General features: G+C 44.2%; 7 protein-coding genes across 7 annotated transcripts; 4 read left to right on the top strand and 3 right to left on the bottom strand.

The window, feature by feature from the left end:
• Nucleotides 1-123: 123 nt before the first annotated feature.
• On the top strand, nucleotides 124-1,023 carry L199_007287 (uncharacterized protein; the record flags this gene model as incomplete). The annotated part of the gene is made up of 3 exons (XM_064892981.1): nucleotides 124-128; nucleotides 236-752; nucleotides 889-1,023. The coding sequence occupies 3 exons, from the start codon at nucleotides 124-126 to the stop codon at nucleotides 1,021-1,023; spliced, it is 657 nt and encodes a 218-aa protein (XP_064749053.1).
• A 620-nt stretch (nucleotides 1,024-1,643) lies between these two features.
• On the bottom strand, nucleotides 1,644-2,726 carry L199_007288 (uncharacterized protein; the record flags this gene model as incomplete). The annotated part of the gene is made up of 4 exons (XM_064892982.1): nucleotides 1,644-1,931; nucleotides 2,128-2,461; nucleotides 2,559-2,572; nucleotides 2,640-2,726. 4 exons carry the CDS (start codon nucleotides 2,724-2,726, stop codon nucleotides 1,644-1,646), a joined length of 723 nt encoding a protein of 240 aa, XP_064749054.1.
• A 446-nt stretch (nucleotides 2,727-3,172) lies between these two features.
• Nucleotides 3,173-5,784, bottom strand: L199_007289 (uncharacterized protein; the record flags this gene model as incomplete). Its single annotated transcript, XM_064892983.1, has 12 exons — nucleotides 3,173-3,295; nucleotides 3,362-3,410; nucleotides 3,477-3,667; nucleotides 3,727-3,882; nucleotides 3,938-4,038; nucleotides 4,102-4,196; nucleotides 4,252-4,354; nucleotides 4,429-4,568; nucleotides 4,633-4,699; nucleotides 4,760-4,858; nucleotides 4,918-5,615; nucleotides 5,669-5,784. 12 exons carry the CDS (start codon nucleotides 5,782-5,784, stop codon nucleotides 3,173-3,175), a joined length of 1,938 nt encoding a protein of 645 aa, XP_064749055.1.
• A 1,706-nt stretch (nucleotides 5,785-7,490) lies between these two features.
• L199_007290 (uncharacterized protein) lies at nucleotides 7,491-9,944 on the top strand (the record flags this gene model as incomplete). Its single annotated transcript, XM_064892984.1, has 9 exons — nucleotides 7,491-7,594; nucleotides 7,725-7,837; nucleotides 7,935-8,158; nucleotides 8,247-8,385; nucleotides 8,445-8,556; nucleotides 8,628-8,809; nucleotides 8,928-9,639; nucleotides 9,734-9,837; nucleotides 9,901-9,944. The coding sequence occupies 9 exons, from the start codon at nucleotides 7,491-7,493 to the stop codon at nucleotides 9,942-9,944; spliced, it is 1,734 nt and encodes a 577-aa protein (XP_064749056.1).
• A 361-nt stretch (nucleotides 9,945-10,305) lies between these two features.
• Nucleotides 10,306-13,077, top strand: L199_007291 (uncharacterized protein; the record flags this gene model as incomplete). The annotated part of the gene is made up of 13 exons (XM_064892985.1): nucleotides 10,306-10,957; nucleotides 11,037-11,093; nucleotides 11,162-11,228; nucleotides 11,294-11,386; nucleotides 11,453-11,546; nucleotides 11,612-11,726; nucleotides 11,801-11,943; nucleotides 12,006-12,087; nucleotides 12,162-12,370; nucleotides 12,430-12,496; nucleotides 12,564-12,678; nucleotides 12,734-12,845; nucleotides 12,937-13,077. 13 exons carry the CDS (start codon nucleotides 10,306-10,308, stop codon nucleotides 13,075-13,077), a joined length of 1,947 nt encoding a protein of 648 aa, XP_064749057.1.
• Nucleotides 13,078-13,573: 496 nt separating this feature from the next.
• Nucleotides 13,574-15,347, top strand: L199_007292 (uncharacterized protein; the record flags this gene model as incomplete). The annotated part of the gene is made up of 4 exons (XM_064892986.1): nucleotides 13,574-13,948; nucleotides 14,027-14,101; nucleotides 14,177-14,309; nucleotides 14,386-15,347. 4 exons carry the CDS (start codon nucleotides 13,574-13,576, stop codon nucleotides 15,345-15,347), a joined length of 1,545 nt encoding a protein of 514 aa, XP_064749058.1.
• Nucleotides 15,348-15,581: 234 nt separating this feature from the next.
• Nucleotides 15,582-17,399, bottom strand: L199_007293 (uncharacterized protein; the record flags this gene model as incomplete). Its single annotated transcript, XM_064892987.1, has 4 exons — nucleotides 15,582-15,715; nucleotides 16,208-16,336; nucleotides 16,413-16,471; nucleotides 16,564-17,399. The coding sequence occupies 4 exons, from the start codon at nucleotides 17,397-17,399 to the stop codon at nucleotides 15,582-15,584; spliced, it is 1,158 nt and encodes a 385-aa protein (XP_064749059.1).
• Between the last annotated feature and the right edge of the window lie 190 nt (nucleotides 17,400-17,589).

Below are 17,589 nucleotides of genomic sequence, written 5' to 3' on the forward strand. Positions count from 1 at the left end.
TTCTATCTATCATCCACCACACGAGTAGGAACGATCAAGAGGAGAGTCAACACCGACTGCGAAGATACTACATACATATTATCAAAATCCTGAAATCGAAGTAATACAGTACGACCAAGAAAGATGGAGTGAGTTTACAACCCTCTTCCTCCCATTGTAGATCAATAACGACAACTCTCGTAAACCCATATTTTCTACTGACTAACAACGCTTATACATTTTATTACTCTTACAGATCCCTCTCACCTGAATGTACACCCCTCAAACATCGTTATGATTCATGTTTCAACGCATGGTTCGAAGGATACCTTCAACCAGCTTTAGCCGCTGCTTCTTCGTCGCCTTCCTCATCCTCCTCTTCTACATCTTCAACCCTTACTCCCATGTCTCCTACAACTCCTCAATTACCTCTCAGCACCACGTCTACCCCACCTCCACAGATCAACCAAACTACACAGCGTAAACCACTTGTGACATCCTGGGCATCGGCTTTCCCCTCCAGACGGATCTTCGCTCGTAAATCTCTTTCTACCAACCCAACTCCAGGTGCTCAAGCGAATGGTCAACCGGTACAGGAAGAAGAACATCACTGGTATGATTTTGCCCTATCCGAACCTGAGCCTGAATCGGAGACTGTGAGTGAAGCGGTAGAAGGGATAGATACGAAAGGGAAGAGTAGAGCACAGATTAAAGCAGAGGAGTATCAGAGGAATTGTGGGAGATTTTGGGAAGATTATCAAGGTTGTTTGAAAGTGAGTCCGAAATTCCGGGTTAAGACATATCGCTTTGCCAACGGGATTCCATAACTCTTTATCCAATCCCATATACCTAGGAGAATCTTTGATTTTAGGCCATGCGACTGATATGATGTTTACTTGACCTTTACAGAACGCTATAAACCAAAACGAATCGCTCTCCGCTTTATTGGAAACGGCAAGAGAAGAACACCCTTTAGGAAGTTTGGATGGGTTGAAGGGTACTCCGTGGGATTCAAAAGCTGATTTCACGAAAGAGCAGGAATAAAGTTGGGTTTGGATGACATGAATGGATAATAGGGCGGGGGAAGTAATTATACTGTACTTCTCAAATGGTAAAGAAAGGAGAGGACCGAGATTATAACATAAAATATGACGATACAGACTCTCTGACTTATGCTTCAACGCAGTCACCTTGGTATCAACTGGTGTATCGTATCGTACGTTCTCGTTAGGCTGATATGTCTACGTTTATGTATATGCTCAGCAAATATTGGGACGATAAAAACATGTACGAGATCATAATTATAATCATCAGTAATTTTGTGACTATTCGGATGTGATGTGTGGTATGGTAGTCTCGACTTGGTTTTGAACACAACACTTATGTTAGCAGTTTGTCATTTGTAATAACGCCAATAGAAGAGAAATTTCTCTGAAACAAACTGCTCCAGCTCGAAGCAGAGCATTAGCATTCTCGTTTCGTCTTGTATGAGTTGACTTGGGATACAGTATACACGATTATTTCGATAGTGCCAATAGATACATGCCGAAACAAACCTCTTCTTCACCCATCTCTGTCCTAATCTATATGGAAGCAAGAAAGAAGAAACGACCAAATATACTTGTTCTGTTCATGATCAAACTTATCTTGTTGCAAGCCACAGCCTACTCATACCCAAACAACTTCCTGACCTTCTGAACAGCCTGTTTAGCCACCTCCTCGGGACTCAAAGAGATATCAACGGCCACGACTCCCTCTTCACCCTTTGGATCCTCCAACGTAGCCAATTGAGAGGCTAACATTGAACTTCCCATAAAGTGAGATTTACGTGAAGCGATCCTCTGAGCGAGGAGTTCAGGTGATCCTTCGCAGTACACGAAATAGGTCCGAAGGGCTGTGGTGGCTGGGTGAGAGACTTTGTGTTCTGGGTTGGCGACTGAGTGGGATGGTGGCTATAGATTGGAGTTAGCCAATCAATATCTTTCAAAAAGAGACTTGCTTCTCATTTTTTCCGCTCGCCCAAACGATCCCATACATTCCTCTGATGACGTCCTTCAAGTCTTATGATTGTGTCTCGTCTTTGAACTAACTCCTCTCCACTTGTCGTTTGATATACGGTATCACACATTTTTCGAGAGACAAACTCACCAAATCATCTTCCGGAGGAGGTCTAGCCTCAACCTCACCCCTCAATATATCCCTATACCACTTCTTCAACGCCGAACAGGCAATCACTATCCCCGCTCTACCTATTCCGTGTTCCTCAAACTGGCTGAAATCACCTTGATGCTTCTCCCATTCTTCTTTACATTTCCTCTCGGCGGTCGAACGGATCAGCGCAAGCCATGGAAGTCTATCGTCATCCGTTAGGGGAATACCATTCGTCATTTTCTGAATGTTCGATGCTGGATGGAGGGAATCACCATCTATGAATGGGATTGAGAGGGCGTTGGCGAGGTCGGTTCCTACGGTTGATTTACCACTGCAAATATGATAATGACATGTCATGGAGATGTCAGCTTCGATTCTGATTACGAATGCGACTTTGATAGGTATATGCAATCGGTAGGTTCACTCACCATGATGCAGGACCCTAGCAATCACGTATCTTCATCAGCGCTACATCCTGTTCAAGATTTATATGCTACGTTCGAACTCACCATGACAACGATCAAGACCGGATCAGGCTCTTGAGTAGGGATAGTTAAGTCAGGTCTCTCTTCAGCTGGGGGTTTAAAGTCGGTCATGTTGTATGTGCTTTCTAACAGAGGTTCAAAGTGGATGAGGAGGAATACGATATACTTTGTGAGCTATGTACGGACGGACGGCAATGCCAGGTGAAAGTGAAGGGCTGTTGAATTGATGTATATATTATATCGTATATCTTTGAGATTGACAACACGAATGCATCCTCGATAAATCCGTGACGTCTATCTCTGTTTCTTCTCGTTTCGAATGGGCATCCGTTTGACCCTGATCGGATCAATCGGCATTTTGATCCGGCCACTACAATGCCAGAATGATGGGGATACAGTAGTACGGGTGATGAATGCAATCACATAGTATGCTATCACGTTTTATGCATGCTATTCATTCGTTCGTTCAATCCACTATCACTATCAACCGTCGGTATGCACTTTCATTCCGTGACCGTTCTCTTCCCATCTAGCGCACTGGCTCTCTTTGGTATCAACTACGCCTTCACCCCTTGACCCTCCAAGAATCTCTTCAAGTCAGCTAACAGTTCCAACTGTTCTCCTGGTGTCAACGACGTAACGACAGTTTGCATTATAGATCCCACTGTCACATATTGGATCTTATAACCCCAAGATATCCATCAGCTCATGTTACAAGCGAAAACCGTATACTGTAGCTGACTTACTCTGATCAAAGAGCTGTAGTAGACATATGAGAACAAACCCATCATGAACCTAGCAAGATCATATGAGCTTCCATACTGACACACAACGAACGTTGAGATGAACAACGAAGCTCACTGGCAATCCATTCGGTCAGTCATACCACCATGTCCAGGTATACTGTGACCGAAATCCTTGATATTGAATGCCCTCTTAAATCCAGAAGCGAAGAATCCACCGAAGGGAGCTACGAGCGATGCGAAAGTAGCCATGACCAAAACGTGGATTTGGAATGGAGCATATGGGATCGAAGGTGGTTCGTGGCCAAGCTGTGTCATCATACGTAAGTAAATTACAGATCCAGACTCGGGAACACGGCATGACTCACGACAGTCGAAAGGATCTGTCTGGCTGGACCGGTAAATTCGAAGTCCCTCCATACGAAAACGGGGTTAGGTCTACAGGTGACTTGGGAAAGGACGTTGGTACCGAGATCACGAGCGGGACAGATCATATATGGGAATCTCATGAAGAATGTACCCCACTGAACGTTGAGATCAGTTGGAATTACAAACGCTTTGACGAGAGAGCTAACTTACGGCAAGACCGAAAAGAAGGGTACAGATGAAGGCGCCAACGAATCCCTCGACTGTTTTCTTCGGTGAAAGCTTGATGAGTGGAGTTCGACCGAATAATTTACCTGATGGCCAAAAGAACTGCATCAGATCTCGGCCGTCCATCGCGCTCGACGCATTTGACTTACCGCAAACGTATGCCATAACATCATTGCAAATCACCAAAGACGCAGGAACGAAGAACCAAACCAATCCTTCCAGGATGTTGTTGACGATAAAGTGACTATGAGATGTCCACGTTCAGCTGGCCACCTTCAGTCATCTGCTGCTGAACTTACCTTGAGACAACAATGAGCAACAGAGAAATATGAACCCAACAGAAAAGAGCAAATTGTTGACGAAGGTATTGTCGTTGCAGATTAGCGACGAAGCCGACAAAGCCTAAGTTGGCGAGATGGGTACGGTGAGTTGTGATGTTCACATATCTGAAACTGTCCTTCGGGGGACCAACTCACCGACGACGTAAAGCATGAAACTGATAAATCTATGATTCCTGGCAAAGGGGATCATGTATGCATCTACGAAGACGATGTGCTTGAAGTAGTAGATGATAGATTCGCCGTATAGGAAGTAGTTGCAGACGACGAAGAAGTACCTGGGGAGAGAGCGATAAGAGATGATATTTTCGACCGGATGGACGCCTTATGAAAGTTGCTCACCAGTTAAGCGTTTTACTCCATTTATCACCTTTTTCACCGGGAGCGACATCCACTTTGTTGGCTCCGTCTATAGTCAAATTAGGACATGTAAGCTGAAGTAGGCTATGTTGTCAAGACCCCAACTTACGATCCCTCAAATCGAATAAAGCTGTCACTTCCTTGTAAACCAAAGTTTGACAGAGCATAACCAATAAAATCATATATGGGTGACCCATACAGAGAAGTCCTGCATCATTCCATTCAGTCAGTTTCCGCATGCATATCCAAGATGCGTGTGAAAGTCACCAATGAAACCACCAATCATGATGAACGTCCAAGTAGTTCTCTCAATGACATTCCTATCCTTCTTCACCACAGGTTTAGGCGGTAGGGTAATAGTCTTTTCACCCTCTTTACCTTCTCCTGGAGCTACACCATCTTCAAACTTGACTCCCAATTTAGATGGACTGGAAGGTGTAGGCGTATTACCCGGTCCGGAAGGTTCGAAATCCTGAGGCTGCTTTCTCTTCCTGTTAGATGGTAATTTGTCGCCAGTCTTTCCAGGAAGAGTTTCAGGTAAAGTAGGATGAAAATTGGTACTTGATGGAACCGAGGATGATTTATCGGAGGTGGATGAAGAAATACTTTTCTCATTTGGAAGTAGAGGTCTGGAAGCTTCTTCTTCTTTCTTCTCTGAAGGTATCGAGGCTGAGGGCGCAGGTTCCTGTACACCGTTGATTCTGGACTCCTCTTTCATAGCTGATGGAGGTGTAACGGTCTCTCTTTCTGTCGAGGTCGGAGCTGATTCGGAGGTAGTAGCTTGACCATTCTGCTGGGTGCTAGGTACAGGTATGCTGTCGGCGGCGTTGATGACGGTTTCTTTCGCTGCGTCCACGACGGCATTGGCATTTTCAGCGGTTTTGGAAGCTAGTCTGGCTAATCTCTTCCTGGCGGATTTGGAAAGGGGTGCAGCAGGAGCTTCGGTGGCGCTGGGAGCAACAACACTGTAGATCCAAATGAGCTAGGTCTTCATATTCATACCATGGACAAAGCTCACGCTGGTACCTCTTCAACTTCCTCCTCCTCCTCTTCTTCTTCATTATCTATGTCATCACCCAGTATATCGAACTTTGATTTACTGATGAAGCTTGGTTGAGGGCCTCTTCGTGACATCTTGGCTCTCTTTTCTTCTTGTCAGACTGGTATTTGCGGAGAGGGAAGACATAGGCAGTGTAGAGAGGACGAGCGAAAAGAAGTTTGTGGAATGGAATGCCATGCCCAATGCCGGATGCAGACAGGATGACGCTGCTGTTCGCGGTTCCCAACTTTTACCACGTTGATGACGGATGTATACTTATCAAAGATATGCTTGTTCCATATCCACGTCATGGCTTTCACCCTATAGTCAACAACCAAACTTTCATCACCCAATATCTTTTCTTGGGTCAATTTCGTTGCTCTTCCTTCTTTCTCTCCATACGCATAAGATCTACTGGTGAGTATCTTTATCCTTACTACGCCCTTCATCCTTCTCCCAATACTTTTATTATCCCCACAACACTCCTCATTCCGGATGACTCATAACAATCCAACTCCTAAAGACCTTTCCTTGACAAATCTCACATTTATGAACCTCTCAGTTAGGTTCGTTCTTGTGGGGTTCGTTCTAATGGAATGCGTCGTGCACCGGGTAGGACCGGATCAGCTAGAGGACTATCTTTACACATGACCTGATTCATTTGCTTTGCTTCCTGCTCATGATTTCGCAATAGGATCAAAAGGGTCCGTATAGCTGATGATGATACAACCTAATAGTATGACAATGGGCCGTGCTTCATCTTCCATTCCCATTCAATCTAAGCCAGCCAAACGATCATGTCGTACTCACCTAACTAGTGAGTCACTCTCACATCCTCGCTTCGACCTGATCCACCCCCTCGAAAATATACGCGATGAAGATAAAACTTCTTACCATACTTTACCTCATTCGCCGACGATTCATGATCGTGATTGGCGAGACAATTTCAGCCTTGACTGAGCGTTCCCCTTCCCTACCTTTACTTCCTTCTATGCCCTATACCACCGTAGAGGGGACTCTAAGCTGATCAGATGATTATATCTTATCAGACTTCTGCTCAACTGTTCAACTGATATTTCCAATTTTTACTGTAAGTGTCATTTTCACCTTTTTCTCGTTTCCCCATGTCGCATGCAACCCCTTCCACATCATCATGATGATATCTTTCGATGGGCGGACAGACTCCCAAGCCTATTCACCCGTAAAAAGGTGATAAACGTCTCGGTGTACAAAAAGTAGACGGGGTGAGGGAATAGTTGATATTCATCGATTTCTGAATTTTACATTCTTTGCCCGTTATCATATGAATTCATGGAAAAGGACATATCGCTGACTCTGGTGATGAATAATAGGACGTAGCTCGCATACATCAACCTGCCTGATACGTACTGATCCCATTTGGCCTGATTTGGTGTTACGCTGCCTGTTGTAGTGATTGTTATGAAACGCCCAATAATGTATATTCTGTTTTCTTTCGTTCATCACATTCAGCGCTTGATCTGCTTCACTTCTGCCAACGAAAGCATGTTGTCCAGCTTTATGAAGCTCCCCTGCTGTGCATACATACATGCATATGAATATAACGAGAATGAGTTGTGATATTTTCGGTACCACAGAAATGTGAGAGGTGCCCCACTGAGACCAAAGCAGCGAGACACGGAATTTTGACTCGTCCTCCAAAACCTCCAACTTTCATTGTTCAATTCCATTTTTCGATCCTCACTCTACCGTCGACTTCTGCAACTTATTCGTATATCCATCGACATCGCATCATCCTAGACTGAACAAGGGATCATCCAAGATGTCAACGAGTGTGATGTTCGACCAATCTCAGGGTGTGTCAAAACGACGTGCGGTGGACAACCAAGATTTCATGGCTGTCATCTTAGTTGGATATGGTGAAAAGTGAGTTCGAGTTGACCTAAACTAAAGATCCATTCTCTTCCACCTGTCATATTTTTGCTGCTCTTCTTCTTTTGAATTGTACTTATGAGGTGTGATGATGGTACGCAGGCTGACTAGTGGTGATTTGCAGCTTGTACCCGTTCAATCAAGGTACAAACGTAGTTTCAAAAGCATTGTTACCTATTGGAAACGTCCCTATCATCAACTCAGTCATCGATTGGGTGTTCGCTGCTGGTTTGAGAGGTAAGCACCTATCTTGCGAAAGATATCTCTCGTGCTCAATGCCGAAACCAACGCTGACATACGTTGTTGTTTTTTTTGTTTTTGTGATGAATTGTAGACGTATTGATCATTGTCCCGCCATCATTTTACACCTCTGTAGCTGAACATGTCACGGAACATTACTCCATGGCTACTCACCCTAAAGCAAGGATAGATATCAAACGTACGACAGAGGGTGAAAAGGATGATGAGAATGACGATGAGAGCGAATTAGGTGTCAAAGGCGGAAATGGCAGAGAGGGGACTGCCAGGTTGGTAAGGAGATTCAAAAATTGGATTAGGGTGAGTATCACCAATTCAAGCGGGCATATCAACGAATAGAGTGCCATGGCCATGGCCATTGACTGATCATGAATGAGTAATTGAACAGACCGACTTCGTTCTCCTCCCCTGTGACCTTTCACCTCCTTCCTCACTATCCCTCACATCGATACTGGACAAACATCGTTCGTCTCCTGATGCGGTGCTCACTTCTGTGTTTTACGAACCTACCGAATCTGTCAAAGATGGTATGTTCAGATTATCCACATGACCTCTTTGCCTAGCTAAATGATGGAATCTTGTATAGGTGAAGAGAAAGTACTTGTAGCTCTTGATAAAGATACTAGCGAGTTGTTATTGATTCAACCGTTGGAAGGTATGGAAGATGATTTAGAATTACGGATGGCTTTGATAAGCTCGTGCGTCTCCTCTTCAACCCTTAGAAAACATTCTTAAGACTGACTAATTGAATTATCGTTCGATGATCCAGTCACCCCACCTTATCCCTTACCACTCGACTTTCCGATGCTCATATATACGTTTTACGACGTACTGTCCTTGATCTGCTGTCGACTCGTCGCTCGAAGGATCTGGATAGTATGAGAGAACAGGTGATACCCTGGTTGATCAAGGGTGGATGGCAGAAAGGGTTAGGAAGACGTTGGGCACCGAGTGAGTTGATATTCATCGACTAATCCCATCCAGATGTTGGGTGTATCTAGATGAAAACGAGATATGCGTCTGGAGTAATGATAGAAAAGCGCTAATTGATGACTTCCACAAATGATAGTCCTTAACCCACCAAGGAAAGATCCATTCGCTGCTGCCCTAGCTCGATCAACAAGTACAAACCCATCTTCCTCTCCTTACTCTACTCTTTCACCTGGCTCATCACCCACCTCTGACCACACTCCTTTACCACGCACCACACCCGGATCAGCCTCGCGATCAGGCTCTGGATCTCAAATTGATTCATTGCAGAACAGCATGATCATCGATCCTGAAGAAGACGTAAAAGCATCGATCAGGAAAGACGTAGTGGGTTGGAAATGTAAAGTTCTCGTCACAGCCCCTCAACCTCCTCCAGTCGAATCACAACAGCCCTCTGGTAAGGGAAGTCATAAACAAGGACAAGGGAAAGACAAAGGTTTACAGAATGTTTATGAACCGGATTACTTGATAAGAGCGAATAGCTTGGCAGGATATTGGGAATTGAATAGAAAATTCATCAAAACTCTGTCGACCTCGAGTGGTGCTTTGAACAATTTGAGTAATATATCTCAGAATAAACAGATCCAACAGTCACTGGAAGATGCTACTGGAACTTTACCTGCCATTTCACCCCAATCTCAAATTTCACCCGACAGTTTGATAGGTGAAGGAACGCGTGTGGGTGAAAGGGCTTCGATCAAGAAATGTATAATTGGAAGACATTGTAATATTGGTAAGAATGCGAAATTGACGGGTTGTGTGTTATGGGATTTTGTCACGGTCGAAGAAAAGTGAGGTTTAAAATCTGCTCGCGCTAGGCATCTAGTCTCCTTGAATCCATGATGGAAATGCTGATGATATGACTGTCCTGATAATGTCCCACAGTGCACGATTAGAGAATACGATTATATGTTCGAATGGAAGGATAGGCGAGAAGAGTCAGATCAAAGATTGCGAATTTGGTACCGGGTTCGAAGCTAAGCCTGGAGGTAGGTCAATATAAAATCCTATGTATCGAGCAAGTGCTGACATGTGTCTGGTAATCTGTATAGCCGTTCTGAAAGGTGAAAGATTGGTTGCTGGTCAAGAGGCATAATGACGATTAGATCACTATCATCACTCCACCATGTCACAAGAAGCTCGATCTGTCCTGCGACATGGCATGTAGAGGGACAGGATGTATATAGCATGGCATTGAAGCATCATGCATAGTCACGATGCATACATATAGATTTTGAAAGGTCATTCACCGTATCCAATGATATGACCATTCGTATACCTCCACTCTCGTCGTTCACAGATGACATCGAACGCGTGCATCGACAGTTCCATCTCGTATCTCATCTCATTTCATTGCTCATACCTAGATTACGCTTGCACAACCCTTGAGAGATAGCTTATCAAGCAAGACAAAAGCTGTCGATGGGTACTACAGAAATTACTTGCTGTTCTCGATCATGTCCCATCCCTCCTCACCCTCACCTTCTTCCCCTCCCCGACTCGACAATTCTACCTCATCCTTGATTTCCCCACCTTCCTTCCCACCTACACCATCCCGTACCACCTCTCAACTTTCTCTCGCTTCCACAGCCAACGCACACCTCTCACCTCCGTCTACGACCGAGATAAGCCCTCGTAGGAGAGCACATTCAAACCCAAATGTATTGTCTCGTAGAGACAGATCAGTCCCGTCTACACCGACTAAATCGAAGAATTCTAATGGTCTGTTGAATGCACCTTATGGGAGTTTAGCGTTACGATCTAGAACATCCAGCTCAACCGCTACGCCTACAGTAGCTTCTTCTTCCAGATCTTTGTTCGAGGGATTACCTGGTTCTGCCCCCGGATCAGGGGGAAATATAGACTCAAAGGATTTCGAGGGATTATCGATCAATGCAAGTGCAAGTGGAAATGATACACCGGCAAGTTCGAGGAAAGGTAAGGAGAAGGAAAAGGAGAAGCAAGTAGATGAAGGTGTAGAAGGTGAGATGAGCTTGTCAATAGGGGATGTAAGGAAAGGATTGAGGGAGTTGGTAAGGAGGAATACGGTATCTGCTGCAGAGGTAAGACGGAATGATAGAGTGGAAGATCCAAAGAATGAGCTGAAAGGTAAGTCAAAAGAAAACATCACAATGTTGGATAGTCTGTCTACGGGAGAATCGTGTGCTGATCATTTCCTTGTGGATAGATACGAAAGATGATCCTGATCCTGGTCCACATGTTATTGATGGTATCACGAAACATAGTAGGTTATGTAGTCATACACCTACGTTCCTATGACAGGCAGTTGAACTCGTACGTTCTGTGAACTAGGTATATCTCGATATATGCCTAGAAGATATTACGTTTTGACGAATGCTGGTAAACCTGTGTTTAGCTCGTGAGTCTAGTCCAATATGATTCCTTACTTGACAGGGTAATGACTTCCATGCAACTCTGAAACAGCCATCACAACTCACCTCAAGATAATATAACGGAACTGATGGCAATCGCTTCGACCCTTATATCGATCTTTCAAGAAGACGATGATAAGATACGGTAAGTTGGGACTATAAATCGGTATATGGCCTAAACCTGACATTTACTTGTGTGATGTACTCCCAGGTGTATAATCAAAGGTCAGACCCGAATAGGATTTCTGCTCAAACCGCCTTTATACCTCTTCGCAGTCAGTGATTGGGGTGAACCCGAACATGTTGTATGTTCTATAATTCTATTGTCATAGACGATGGAGAGCTGATTCACCTGTATATGTGATTACAGCTCCGCTCTCATCTCGAATACATCCACCTGCATATCTTATCTGTAGTGTCTTCCACTCAGCTATCAAGGGTTTTTCAGCGGAGAAGCAACTTTGATCTATCGCGGTTGTTAGAAGGTATGTCTAGCTTGCTTCATATCGAACCCCGCCAACATCTCCAGATGCTGATTTTTCGTGATCATGTATGCTAGGCACAGAAACATTCTTGAACAAACTCACAGATAGATCTCAATTCGATTTCAGCTATCTCACTTCGACTTTACAACCACTCAGGATGAACCCTGCTTCAAGGGATATGGCTGGTGCCGCTCTGATGCCCCCAAGTAAATTCAATGTGAGTAAGTCGATGAATATAAAGAGAAAGGCAGCTGAATGTGTTGATTCTCATCGATATAGGATCTGCTGTATGTACTGCTTATTGCGGATGGACGGATAGTCACACTTCTTAGACCAAGGAAACATGCTGTACATCCTTCTGGTAGGTTGATAATGATCCCAGCCATTTCATAAGCAAGCTTCTAGTCAACATATCGAGCTTACATATCGTGCTAGACCTCCATCTACTGCTCAACACCCTTGCTTCTTCCTCGACATTGCGGTCTTCCGAAACATGGCTGCCTATCTGTTTCCCGAAATTCAATCCAGCTGGTTTTGTACATGCATACATAAGCTATGTGACTGAGGATGTGGGATTGGTATTTGTTAGTGCGGATAGAGAAGCTTTCGAAGATCTTAGAGGTTGGAAAAGTATTGTCATGGAAGTGAGCTTACCATGACGCATCTTCTTATACGGGATCAGAGTTGACAGTGAAGTTGACAGAAATTGGATCATGACAAGACTTTGACGAAAATCACTGAATCTATTCCACTTCATCCTTATACCGTTTGTAAGTAGCTCACTGCTCTCGAATGGACGCAGACAGAGACAGAGACTGATATAGTATGTTATGGTAGCTGCAATTGGATGTCCAGGTCTTCGTCACTTCATCTACAAATCTCGAACGTACATCCAAATTACTCAACCTGAATGGGAAGCCCCCTATACTGAAGATAGCATAGATAGGAAACGGTAGGTTCTGTCAGAGACTCAGCATTCGATCACTAATGCAGTACATATGTTATAGTTTGATCACGCTGTATCAGAAACTACACGATATCGTCCATGGTCGATCTGGACAGACCCAGACATATAAATTGGTATACATACGTACAGAGCATGAAGCGTGTTTAGCTTGGGTGAGTACTTCGTTGAAATAACGAGTACAGACTGTCTCTCTCGATACCAGGAAGAGATGCTGACGTGAGATCGCGATGGTACGCGATTTAGTTAACGAAACCATTCGAGTTGTATTTGACTGTATCACCCCAATTGTCGAAATCTGCTGTTGTAGCTGCTGCCAATACGGTCGCAAAGTGGGTTTTGGCCGAAGAAGGACGAGTGTTTTTGAAGGATGCACCGGTGTTCTAGACCCGAAGAATGGAGGAACGACGTCTATAGCATGGATATGGATGGATGGACTGAAGTACAAGATACAGGTTGTATAGGATATATATCAGCATGTACTTCATTTGCTGTCTTGTAAACCAGATACACATGCCAAACCAGGATCTGTCCCTGAATCAGAACAAAAGGACACACACACAGCTTACTCAACTTGATTGAAACATTACATATTACCAAATCAGGCAATTTCGCAATCTTTTCCGTTGCGCTGTGATCTCTTAAATCCGAGTATAAAGGTAGACAGACCACATCAGCTTTGATCTCTTTTCCTTCCTCTTCCCCATTTCATGCCATCAATTGGACCGCTCGTCAAAAGAGCGAAATCGCATCGCATCGGTATCGGCATCGTGTCGCGTCACCAGCATCTCCGCCATACCTCCTACTCAATCTTGGTTTATTTCCTGCAAGTCCCATCACATCTACCGTCCGCCCGTACTCCGCGGCCGTGACGGAAGCAACCATGTTTTCCCCAAAAGGATCACCAGAGTTTTCCATTATACCACCAAACATATCAACATCGCCCTACAAACCATTCAGACCCTCGAAAAAACCGGTATCGACATTTGGATCCCTGGACGCTTTCGACGGCTCAAACGCCCAAGCTGGACCATCTCGCATCAGAGCGCAATCAGGGTTTGATATTCCACTTAATCTCCCTGATCCCTTCTTCACCCAACATAACTCCTTCACTGGCAACCAACATGATGCAGTGGACATCCAGCAACGGGTGGAAGATGCACAGATTCTCAAGCAATCCAAGGAGCAACTTGGGAGCTATACATGTCGGGTAGAGAGGTGTAATGCGATATTGGGTAATTACGAGATATTACTTAAGGTTAGTTCTATCTAGTCTAACCAACACACGCGTTTGACTTTTGAACATTACAATTACTCATTATGTTGGTTCATACAGCATGTCGATAAACATCTTCAAAAGATGCATGCACATGCATATCAGGAAGATCCTCGAGACAATGATGACGATAATGTAAGCTCACCAGGATGCACGAACGACATGCATACACGATCTCGTGGTACTGACATGTATATCTGTTTCTAACAGTTCTTCTTTCGACGCCGGCCGAAGTATAATTGCCCATGGGGGAATTGTAAGCAAGATGAATATGACATTGAACGATTGAAAAGACATATCGAGGTGGCCCATCTGGAGCCTGAGCTACGATGTCCTTTTAAAGGTCCGTATCATACTGATTGCTATGTCATGTCATGGCATCATCTGATCATCGACTAACATTGATCTTCCACGTACAGGTTGTAATGATAAACTGTACAAAGCAGGATATGGTATATCAAGTGTATCACATCATTTTGAAAAACATCCTCTACCATGGGAAGAATCCTCGTCTCAACCTAGTTTCCGCAATTCATATCTTCCTGTCAACCCTCCTCCACCTTTACCCGATATAGTCTTACCAGCATATATGATCTCCCATCCACCGATTTTACCTCGAGGTCAAAACCAACCCATATCCAAGACTCGTACACCTTCACCACCTTCCATTCCAATCCCTTCGATACCTCGATACATTTACGAGGAAGACGATATCTTCATCCCCTCTACACCAAAATCAGGTAAAACTGGCAGTAACAAGAGTCCGCCAACCTTTCGTAAGATGGAACATCCAATGTTACCTAATCGTAACGATGATACCATCCCGTTCTTTCCCCTATGTGGAGAAGCGATATCGTACGATTCCACTGGAACATTCTCAGGTAGTATATTCCCATCGACAGTCCCTCCTGAAGGAGACGAAGATAGGGAAAGAGACAGTATGGGGAATTTCATCGTTCCTTCCGCGTCTGAGGATGGCGCCGTGTATGTACAAATTAAGAAGAAGCTACCGAATAGGAATGGGATAGTGAGATTGGGTAGACCTAGATTAGGTGTACCTGCAGATGTGTTCGAGTGGAACAGGAAACGTAGAGAAATAAGGTTGAAGAAAGAGAAAATGAAAGATAGCAAAGGTAAAGGCAAAGCCACAAATGTAACATCGGATGAAAAGATGGATATAGATGGTCTTCAAGGTACAGCAGTAATAGCAGAAGGGAAAGTGAGGGAGCTAAGTTTGAATTTGAAGAAATGGCATCCTGATTTGATTAGAAGTTCGGCATTACGATACGCAAGCAGGAAAACTAGGAGGTCAGTCGGTGTAGATGTATGGAAAGAGGTTATAAGGTTTGAGAATGAAGGTAGATATTGGGGTGAATTATGAAGAAATATAGTTGATAATTGAAGTTGGGACCTCGTTAATTCTGTTGATGGTATTTCTGTATATTAGCGTATTAGTAACGGATTGTAAAATAGCATTTGGTCAATCAGTTACATTGTAAACAGATAGAAAAAATACACATCACAAGATACCATTACGATCATGTTTCCCATTTTGTATAAAACATTTATATGCATTCTATTCATGACATCATGACAATTCGTCGTTCGTTATTCGTTAGTCTCGTTTGGTATATTTTCGTTTCGTTCGTTTTGGTTTTGGGTTGGCTGGGACGGATGAAGGTTGTTTGGATAATCTGGCGAGCCTTGATTCTTCTTTCAATCGACGCTTTTCGGCACGGTTTTCTAGTTCTATAAGTCATTTAGAGTGTCAGCAAATGTAGGATATGGAGTCATGGAGATGCATGCTGAGGGCCGGGGGCAAGGAGGTGTGGGCAGGAGGGTGGAAGCAAGGGGACGAGGAGAATAAAGGGGTTAGTAGGCGCAGAGCGGAGGGGGATGACAAGGTCGAGAAGTAGAAGGAGCGAGATGAGAGGGGAGAGGACAGATACGACTCGGGCAAGAAGGCGCTTTGGAGAAGTGGGTTCAGGCGGAGGAGTTTGACAATGGGATGAAGGAAAGAGAGGCCGTAGGCGGAACAGGTAAGAAAAGAGGAAGAGGGGATCGGATTATTAGGGTTATCGGAGGGAGGACGGGTAAAGGGAGGCAGAACGATTGGACGAATAGTATATGATGGTGAACGGATGCATTGGGGAAGAGACCGAGAAGGAGAACTGGACGACCGAAGGAGGGATATGACGATCAAGTGGATGGATAGTATGGAGCAGATTTCCTGCTACGTACCTTTTTGAGATTGATGAGGACGTATCGCATTGTTTGTTTTCGGTAAGACCGTATCGTAAAGACAATCAAGAATAGATGCTTCTGGATTGACCTTGGGGCGATGTAGAATACCGAGACGATGAGTGAGCACTATATGCAGGTAAGTCAGCGACAGCTATCTCAAACATGGCTCTGACACAGTTCAAGGTTATCGATTTTGACTTACGATCATGGTCATCCACCTTGTACATTTCTCTGAGCCTTCCATTTGCGTCCTTCACCAGCCTGAACAGGATATGGCATCGTCAATCAGCAAGATACACCTAACTCATATATGCTCTGCCTGATTTCGTCAAGGGAACATCAGCCTTACTCACGGCTCAAAATCCTTATCCAAACTAGCAGCACTCAACACTCCCATCCAATCTATCGTACCCATCTGTCTCCTCTTCTTACCAATATCTGCTGGTCTGATGACAGCCAAATTCGTCAACATCCTATTTAAGTATTCCTTGGTCGATTTGATGAAATCATCAGGTAAGCTGGATTCCATTTCCTGTTCTAAATCCGGATCGAAAATCTGATTCGACAACGATTCTTCACCTTCACCTTGACTCTGTTTATGGTCGGTATAAGGTGATTTCAGTCCATTCAATCGTATATAGGACATTGCGAATGATTTAATCGTATCTTCCAGCGAGTCTATCCCGATACCTCCATCTTTCTCACTCTGCTTGTCCAGCTCGGCTGTCGATAGGGGCCATTTGAATCTTTCTCGCTCTTTATCCTTATCATCCCTCTTCCTCTTCTTGTTCTTGTGTAGGACACCACTGACATCTTGATATGATGGTGCAAATCCGGGTCCATCAACACGTCTAAGCTTATTAGGTGATGAAGATTGATGATTACCCTCTTGATTTTCAGTTTCCACTTCTGCATCAAGATCTTCTAATTCTGATTCATCCTCTATCCCACGTTCACTCTCGGCAGCAACCGGAATCGGGACTTTCTGCTGCATGTGGGCATCAGGCGGATGTGAGAGTCTCCAAGATAGGTCATATTCTTCAGTACGATCAAGGTGGGTAGCGAAGCTGAGGTAATTCTCGACATCACGTTTCGATAATCGTGAGGGACCGGGACTGCCGGGGGTGATTGCTGGTGATTCATCTCTCCAGAAGGATCTGCGAGAGGAGGATACGGGGAATGAAGACATTGCGTATCTATTCTAAAGGTGTCAAGACATAATATGGATGGCCTAAAGCAAGGATACAGGATGCGAACTCGACGTGTGAGATAAAGATCCATGTTGGAGATTTCTAGTTGCGGGATCTGTTGGTGAGATTATCTTTTTTTTGCGTTTTTTGAGATTTTGGGCTAAATGTGAATTTAAATGTGGCACTTTG

This window comes from Kwoniella botswanensis, chromosome 2, assembly GCF_036426115.1.
Source record: "Kwoniella botswanensis chromosome 2, complete sequence".
Classification (NCBI taxonomy): domain Eukaryota; kingdom Fungi; phylum Basidiomycota; class Tremellomycetes; order Tremellales; family Cryptococcaceae; genus Kwoniella; species Kwoniella botswanensis.